The sequence below is a fragment of the Notothenia coriiceps genome, unplaced genomic scaffold (assembly GCF_000735185.1).
Source record: "Notothenia coriiceps isolate Sejong01 unplaced genomic scaffold, NC01 NC01_scaffold00007549, whole genome shotgun sequence".
In the NCBI taxonomy this organism is placed as follows: Eukaryota; Metazoa; Chordata; class Actinopteri; order Perciformes; family Nototheniidae; genus Notothenia; species Notothenia coriiceps.
Genome location: NW_011340250.1, coordinates 1 through 9,654, shown reverse-complemented (window position 1 = coordinate 9,654; position 9,654 = coordinate 1). Strand labels below are relative to the sequence as shown.

Below are 9,654 nucleotides of genomic sequence, written 5' to 3'. Positions count from 1 at the left end.
AGTGTGTGTGCTGTGGCTCAGCTAGAAGGCAGTTGGACCCTGGTTCAACAATGAACAATACGTCTTTTTTGTTGTTTATAAAAGCTACAGCTAAATGTAGATAATGGTAGTTTAATAAATGTATTGCTGTTGATATGGTTTAGCCTTCTCAGGCTACAACATGGTTACGTTATGAATAGTTATTAAGGGAATACAAAATTCCCTCTTGAATGTTTTACCAGCCTCCTTAGGCTTTTCAAATCACAATCAATAAACTGGAATAAAACAATATTGTTAAAATGAAAATATGATTTAATGTTCGTAATGTTTAGGAGTTTATTCTAAAGGGCTGTTACTCATTGGGAACTGTCGGTATGCGCCCCCAGCCACTGTTGAGATTTCCAATTCTGCCTGTTTTACACACTTTGGACAACAAGGGGCGTTTGTGTTCAAATGAAGCCATGATGGAAGCCTCATGGAGGATGAACCCACTTTCCTTTGGCGAACCTATTGGCTGGAAAGCTTCAAAGCTTCATAAGGCTTCATCTCGCCATCACTACCATAAACCTTAAGGCCCAGACACACTGCACCGATTTCGGCCGTTGATAGATGTCTGGCCGTCGATGAGCGTCCTGTCGCCCTACTCAGATTGGTGTGTCCTGCACTGTCATGTATTTTCGGCAGTGCCGACACCTTCCGCTTCCACATGTTGAATCGGGAGGCTGTCGGCCAAAGAAATCACTCTGATTGGCTGTTCAGCTTAGCGAATCAGTGCATGAGAAGCGAAACGGAAGTGAAGAAGGCACACACAGACGGCTATTATTTTCCAGTCCCGCACTAAACATGTTTTCGATAAGTCGTTATGTTAAACGGTCTGTAATGGACGAGAGTGAAAATGGAACGCACGCTATTTGTTGTTTGTATATATCACGCTGTCTGTCTTCCGGTTGCCTCTTTTGAATGATGAATACACACTACCGCCGCTTGCTGGTAAGGAGAGTTATTGCCACTCACGCATGCGCAGTGCGTACGTGCTACTTGGTCTAACGGTCTGCAAAATCACAAACCCTCAAAGTACACCCTGTAGCAAGTAAAACTCTAACACAGAAAAGACGTGTCTATGCTGGCCCAGAACGCCTCCTTGGAGATTGAATTTTTCCATTATTTTCTTCCGGGAACCAAGTGACGTAACGACGATCCAAATGGACCAATCCGCGGAGCTCCTCACACACACACTCAATCTTATTTTTCTTAGCTGCAGCTCCGCACGGATTTCTCAGCCTGGACGGCGGGACGCGGCGAGGCTATGAGTCTGTGTGTGAGCAGGCACACAGACTCACAGGCCGTTTCTCAATGTTCAGTAAACATGCTGCAGAGCAACTATTTCAAGTATACTACGTCATCGAGTGGCGCAGAATGCTGGGCATTTAACATGCATTTAAACAGTCCTTCGGCGCCACTCAATTACTTAGGATTGAGAAACGGCCACAGCCAGGCTGCGGGTGTGTGTGTGTGCTTGGACTGGTTTCGGGCTGGGTTTCGCTATGTCTCGCTGTCTCACTGACCCTACGCAGCAACCAGGAAACCACACCAGTAAGCCAGCTCACACTGTCCGCTCCTCACAGCAGCAAGCCTCGCAACGTCCCGCCAACACGGCACCCAGACCCCACGCAGCATTCTCATCTGTTTTGTCATTACTGGTGTCTTTTTCTGGTTGCTAACAAACGCCATTGTAACACATAATCACTGATGTTCCGCTGTAACGGTGGTAGACTCATCAGAACAGAGTGGGCGAGCTGACCAATCAGAGCACAGTGGGCTCACAGGGAGGGGGGGGGGCAGGAGCTCCAACAAGCCGTTTAGGACAGAGAGTGAATACACATACTATACAGAGACGCTGTATGAGAAACCAATGTGAGTTTGGAAAATTGCACAATATAAATCTATTCTAGTAGACCTCAACAATGGAATTATGATCAGTAGAAATGGCCATGACATGGGACCTTTAAAGAGATGTAAACAGCCAGAGACAAAAACGACCACAAAGGGATGCCAAACTACAGCAAAGGGATGCATAACGGCCACAAGGAGACAAAGAAAAAAACTAAAGAAATGCAAAACAACACCAAAGTGACGCGTAATGAACACACATTTGCACAGTTTTCTGCGTACAATGAGTAGAGTTTATAATACAAAAGAGTGCTCTAATGTTATATCTATGCCCCAGGGCTCATTGTTTCAAAATGCTTTCATGATTGAGATGTCCAAGACCACAATTTATCCTTGTTTTTCTATACTAACATGGCAGTACCACTGAGCTTTTCTCAAAAACAAAGTGTTTTGTTTAACATGTTTTCAAAGCTTATTTGCTCTGGCGATGTATGTGAATGGAAGCAGCACTTCTTTTGTCCCGCATACTATTTATCAGTGCTCCAGCTCCTGCCGGTGAAGATTACATGCATTGTGACACAAGGCTGAGTAAATATTGATTAATAAAAGGTCTGACAATAGACAGGAGGCGGAGCGTTGTTCAGCCATGCAGCAGGTTATCTATCGCTGCTGAATTCTGCTTTAATCTCAAATGCTCAGGCTTTTACAGAGAGAAAACAGCAACAAGAGAGTCTATATAATAATATACTTTAAATATGAAAGAGAGAAACAGAATGACTATGATAGGAAGAGAGAGCAATCAACATGAAAAGAAAGAAAAACACAAAGGGGGCTACAGAAAGTATAAGACACTTAGCAGAGATGTTTTGAATATCCCCCATTGCTTTTCAGTCTTTTGTGCAAAGGCATGATTTCCGTAGTCATATTTTAGTTATAGATTTCAGAAAGGAGACTCTTCAAATGTTCAGTAAATGTCAATATTGAAAGTGCATTGATCAATATTTCTATCAACAATGGATCAAATGTCAACGCATAATATAAAAGGTGACAAACCTGCAGAGAATTATAATGCAACCTTGCGGTTCTACGAGCTTTTGGTGTCTTTGAGCTTGTTGTTTGGTTTTATGACCCACATTTAATTTTTTGGTTATGGTCCCATTGCTCTCATTGTCACTGTTAAACCCTGACTTGCGATGAACCCAGAACCAAACCAAGAAACACATCTTGTTTTCACTGATACAGCTAGATCAAAACGTTGCAGAATTACTGCAACTTCCTTTTATCAGGCTGTCCCTCCCTACACATCCATAAAAAACGGGTTAAAAATGCTGCAGCCCGTCTATTAACAAAAACAAGGAAAAAGGACCATACTCCAAAGGACTCCAATTTTAGCAGCTCCCAGTTAAGTACAGAATTGAGTACTTACAAAGAACTTAATGGTCAGGCACCACCATACCTATTTTAAATTTGTAATCCACCTCTAGAACATTACGCTTCCATGGTCTAGGTCTGTAAATGGTTCCTAGAATCCGCAAAACCAGGCCAGGAATCAGATAGTCAGCTACCAAGCTCCCTTTCTGTGGAACTAACTTCCTTTTTTTATCAGAACGGCAGACAGTGTCCATACTTTTAAGAATGCGCTCAAGACCAAGCCTTTAGTAAAAGCTGGTTTCAGATTATTCCCTATGTTCGTCCTACTGGTTCCTTCATTTTATTTTATTGTTAGATTGGTTTTAATTGTCTTTTGTTGTCTCTTAATTCATTTTATTTATATTTTACACTATCTTGTCTTTTCATTATTTTCCAGTAATTGTATTGTTTAAAATGTTGTGGTTTGTTTCTGTAAAGTCCACTGAGTGTGATATTGCTAACCAAACAGAGGCTAAAGGACGTTTAGCAGTGGAAACAAACAGTGCAAATGGGTGGTAATGTTGCTTTGTGTCTGCTGTTTGCTATAAATATATATAAATTATTAGAAAATGGAAGACATACAAGACCACTGATAATCTCCCTCGATCTGGGGCTCCACGCAAGATCTCACCCCGTGGGGTCAAAATGGTCGCAAGAACGGTGAGCAAAAATCCCAGAACCACACGGGGGGACCTAGTCAATGACCTGCAGAGAGCTGGGACCAAAGTAACAAAGGCTACCATCAGTAACACACTACGCCGCCAGGGACTCAAATCCTGCAGTGCCAGACGTGTCCCCCTGCTTAAGCCAGTACATGTCCAGGCCCGTCTGAAGTTTTCTAGAGAGCATTTAGATGATCCAGAAGAGGATTGGGAGAATGTCATATGGTCAGATGAAACCAAAATAGAACTTTTTGGTAAAGACTCAACTAGACGTGTTTGGAGGAGAAAGAATGCTGAGTTGCATTCAAAGAACACCATACCTACTGTGAAACATGGGGGTGGAAACATCATGCTTTGGGGCTGTTTTTCTGCAAAGGGACCAGGAAGACTGATCCGTGTAAAGGAAAGAATGAATGGGGCCATGTATCATGAGATTTTGAGTGACAACCTCCTTCCATCAGCAAGGGCATTGAAGATGAAACGTGGCTGGGTCTTTCAGCATGACAATGATCCCAAACACACCGCCCGGGCAACGAAGGAGTGGCTTCGTAAGAAGCATTTCAAGGTCCTGGAGTGGCCTAGCCANAACAAATAGTTTTCACAATAATAATGTCATTTTTTAGAACCCATTCATAGATTTAGAATCATAAGAGTGCAAGTACATTTTTTAAATATGCAAAGTTATATTGTATGCAAACACAGCCCTCCCTATAGAACACAGGATAGAATTTAAAATTATTCTGGCCTACAAAGCCCTTAATGGGCAGGCGCCATCTTACCTTAAAGAACTCATTATACCCTACTGTCCTACTAGGGCATTGCGTTCCAAGAATGCAGGGTTGTTGGTTGTTCCTAGAGTCTCTAAAAGTACAATGGGAGCCAGAGCCTTTTCTTATCAAGCTCCACTTTTGTGGAATCAGCTTCCAGTTTGTGTTCGGGCGGCAGACACCCTATCCGTTTTTAAGAGTGCGCTTAAGACCTTCCTTTTTGATAAAGCTTATAGTTAGGGCTGATTAGATTCATCCCCTAGTTTTTCTGATATAGGCTTAGTTTGTCGGGGGACATCTTACTTCTTCCTTCTCTCCGTCTATACCTGTGTACTCTCAGGTTCCGATTAACCCAGCTTCCCCAAATTTCTTTCTTTTTGGTGTCTATATACGCCGGGATCCGGAGTCATGGATGATCCTGCGGTCCTGTGTCATGGATCGCGAGTCCTGGATCTTGAGTCGTGGCTGTGGTCCTGGATCATAAGTCCTGGATGGATATCCTCGTGGATTCATCTTCCTATTATACACACATGCATTTCCAAACATTTGGACTACCTATGTTGCAAATGTATTATCTTTTCAATTTACACACGGCATCTATTGCACGTCTGTCCGTCCTGGGAGAGGGATCCCTCCTCTGTTGCTCTCCCTGAGGTTTCTCCCATTTTTCCTTTAAACTGTGGGTTTTCTCTGGGAGTTTTTCCTTGTATGATGTGAGGGTCTAAGGACAGAGGGTGTCGTATTGTCATACTGATATTCTGTAGAAACTGCGAAGTCCACTGAGACAAATGTAACATTTGTGATATTGGGCTATATAAATAAACATTGATTGATTGATTGATTGATTGATTAAAAAATGGGAATCTTTTGTCAGACTTTAAAGGTTAGGAACGTTACAGATAATGATGTCAACTATGGACAGTTGGGACATTTTGGAATACATTTTTTCTGAAATGTGAGGAAAGGATAGTTTTTTGAAAATGTTGTGTTCAAAATTCCAGGAAAGACAGACAACTTCTAAGTTTAACTATTTATTATAAGAGAGCAAAAGATATATATTCACTTGACCAAGGACACGTCATAGAAATTACAGACAGCAAAACTGTAATCTGTAACCACTATTTCTGGAAAGAGCCTCGAACGACAATACATTTTTATTACACAGGGCGTTGCCCGTACATTTATGATTGGTCAAGACTAGATGAAGAGATACCGTTGTTTGGACTTGGTTCTCTTTGGTAGGTGCACAGACTCAGATAGAGTCTCTTGGCAACACGATCCTCCCAATCAGCATTCGGCCGGCCTGTGGAAGTCCCTCCCTACTCTGGCACCATCATACTTAATTTGTTTTCACTAACGTTTCTACAGAAAAAGTGGAATCTTCATAAGGCTGCTTCCTAGCTATGTGTGGGAGTGGAGCTCACCCAAAGCTCAAGGCCGGAGTGATGTCCTGTTTATGAATAACTCTTTGTATTCTTCCAGTGTCTGCACCTGACCTTGCTACTCTGTATTTCAGGCTAAAGACGTCTATTTATTCCAAAGTCACAGCCACATTAAATGAGCACAATAAGCTTGTAATGTAATAATAAGAATCAGTCTTTCTAATGTTAAACAAAAATAGACTCCACAAAAATAAAAATAAATCTTTGGAGGACATTTCTTTAAAACCAGGAATACTTGTGTTTGATAAAGCTAAAATCAGATTCAGGATAAGGTTCTGCCAACAAACTTCTCAACCTGAGTATGTTTCCCTCAGGCTGAGGGGATCATCAGAGCGTGGGTGACCCCTGCTTTACAGAAAGACTACGGCAGCGATCCTGTGGTCACAAAGATCTGGAACACCACCATGACAGAGGTACAGTATCTCGTTTTCACCAATTGCATGTTCAGAAATCAAAGTACTTTTTCTGCATTAAGTCACAACAACTGCAAATGTATGTAAAGGAAAACCCAACTGCTTGTGCTAGAAAATGAAGCCAAGTGCCAAAACAAACAAAATCATATAGTGGCCAAACGGTGGTACTACAACTACAGTTTCTCTGTAACACCACTAAATACGTAAATGCACTAAAGTACTTTTTGTCTGTAACTCAGCGCTATATTTAATTTTTCGCTAAATGACCTACCCAGTACAAACACTTATATAGCCCTCTTTTAAATCTTTAGGTTTCAAAAGTTGTAAAATACGCTTAAAGCCCAACCCAGAGTTATTTTCCTTCTCCATTGATTTGACTGTGCCGAGAATTATCTTGAGAGTGGATGGGTTACTTTTGCTTTCAAGAGAGTCAGACCATTTTGGCTTCATGTGCTATTAAGCAAATGGTGTACTCTGTATCCAGTTCCCTTTATACATCTATGCCAAAAACAGTCAAGCAAGTCAATCCCAGAATCCCTTAGCATAATACATAAACAGATTTACAGCCTGGTACAACACATTGTTTTGGTATATATACTGTAGCACATTTTCCCATTCATGACCACTGTTTACATTTTTTTATACATGTCATTTTTCCAAATTGTATTAAAGCTTTATGATGTGCATAACTCAAGGCGGTGTCACTTTGTCACATTTTTTAAAGTCCCTTCCTTTCAATGAAAATAAACCTTCTGAGGCATCACAGTCAACCCCATGGATAGTAGATAATGGGTCATGCTGGCTTTTGAGTGTAAACAATGGACTATTCAATGGTTTCTCCCTCTCACACTGTCCTTCACTCAGCTGAATAATAATAAACAGACTTCCTGTGGTTAAAGTGTTATGCTACCAATCTTTCAATGGAAATCAGACAAAAGCCATAACAGAACTCTAGAGCGTGCATGCCATCTCTCTGGGTTTGTCCATCAGTTTTACCTCAACTCACCTGCACTCATGCCTTAGTCAAGGTAACTCAGCTTTTATCCCCTCCTTAACTCACTTAATGAAAAACAAACTTGGAATGCCACTGGTTTGAGAATGCAAAGAAAAAGTGTTGAATGTTCCAACCTTGACTGGAAACACATGTTCTTACTTCTATCAAGAGAAGCAGAAGTTTTGGTTTAATTTAATGTTTAAGTGAATGGAATTCACTTGTTAACACTCAAAGAGTTTAAAAACAGTGATTTGTAAAACTCAAAGCTACTGTGCCAACAGTGTCATGGTTACTTTCTTTAACACACAGAACCTCTAAGTGCAACACAGTGAATACTACTGATCAACCTTCAACTTTTTTGTGCAAATCTTTTCCTTATTTCGGATAGAGGACACCGTAGAAAGGTGGGGGCGGAGAGGTATGACATGCAACACAAATTCCAAGGCTGGAAAATATATGGCATCTGAATAGAAATACTCAGACAACAAACTGAACTGACAACCTCAACTCACACAGCAGCAAGGCTTTTACTAAACTTTACGAAACTAAAAGTTTTCGTCCAAAATTGCACATTGTATATAAACAAAAGTGTTTTCTTGCTTTTCCTCTCAGCTGAAGTGCTGCGGTTTCAACAACTACACAGACTTTGTGGGCTCTAAGTTTGAAGAGGAGAACGGAGGTAGTCTACCCCCCACCTGCTGTTGGATTTACAGTGCCCCCTGCAGCAGCATCGAGGCAGAGCGCAGCGATGTGCAGGTGAGATGGAAACAACAATACAGTAATATAAGAAGAATATAAAAAGTATACGCAGAAAGGAAAGTTGAGCACTGTTGACAATCCAAAAGCAGCTCAAATTAAAGGCCTTAGATTCCCATTCAAATATCTCTCATAGATTTAACAGAACAGTATGACCTTTGTGAATGGTGGGGCTACAGCCTCGCGGTTGTATGAGACTGCATCACTTTTATTTACGTGTACGTAATAAACTGTCAACTGTGTCATTCTTGTTTTAAGTAATTTAGACAGTAACAAGACAATGAATTGACAGCCATTCAAGAGGCTCTGGGGGACTGTACTGGCATAGCAGCAACTTGAGGCTAACATGCTAACTTGCTCAGAATGACAATGCTAACATGGAGTTTTACACCTTTTTAGTACAGCCGTACTGGAGACCCAGTCATGATTTGAAACTAGGATAATAGCACATGCTACCGGAAGACATATTCACACTTCTCTTTACACAAAGAGTTACAGAAATGTTGTGTAAAGAACGGAAAGGAAAGCCAGAGGGAGGTCAAATCCTGATGCCACTTTGACACAGCAATCAAACCAAACTTCAGGTGGTTGTGATTGTGTGTTCTCATTCATAACACTCCGTTCGATGTCTCACTATGGGATGCGCCTCATCGCGGAGCAAACGGAAGCATGAATCTCATTACGCCAATCCTGATTGGCTGGTGATCTTGACGTCAGCGTCAGGGATTCCACCCACCCTATAAGTAGCTTGCGCCACGTCGCAGCGTCATTCAAACACCTCTTCTCGCTTCAGAGCACATCTCAACATATCAGTAGCCGGGCTAGCTTAACAGTCCACAGATTGAACCCAAAGCTAACTTTCGGTCGACGGGCGCTCGCCGGCTACTTTTCTGCTTCGCAAAAAAGACTGTTAATAATAACACACCAGTTAGTATTGCAATCTACCTCGCCGTTTCTTTCTTCGGAAATAAAGGTAAGGTTTTGATTTTCCAAGCTAGTGACACACCTGTTGCTAGCTTGCCTTCCCTCACTACCGACACCACGGTAGCGAGGACGTTTTTTATTTTTCTCTCTCACACCAGAGGAGGAGAAGATAAAAAGGTATTAACACACCAGTTAATTTTCTTTGAGAATAAAATTCTACACCGTCGCTTTTTCTCCGGATTAACGACAGATGGGGAAATAATTTTTTCTCAGTAACGTACTACGACGTGTTACGAGCGGGTCCTCTCCACGGCGTCATCACGGCGAACAAGATGGACGCTTCTCTCCCTCACACCAGAGGAGTCAGGGACTCGGAGGCTCGGCTCTGCGGCTGCGGGTTGAAGATATCAGGCACAG

At 41.8% G+C, this 9,654-nt stretch overlaps 1 protein-coding gene across 1 annotated transcript in view; it reads left to right on the top strand.

Annotated features, from left to right (window-relative positions):
• The window catches only part of tspan1 (tetraspanin 1), a gene marked incomplete at its 3' end in the record, with an annotated part of 22,602 nt that extends 14,289 nt beyond the window's left edge, over positions 1-8,313 (top strand). Inside the window, exons 4-5 of the mRNA XM_010769603.1 lie at positions 6,465-6,563; positions 8,170-8,313. Coding sequence (XP_010767905.1) covers positions 6,465-6,563; positions 8,170-8,313 — 243 coding nt within the window. The remainder of the gene's footprint in view (positions 1-6,464; positions 6,564-8,169) is intronic.
• Positions 8,314-9,654: the final 1,341 nt, after the last annotated feature.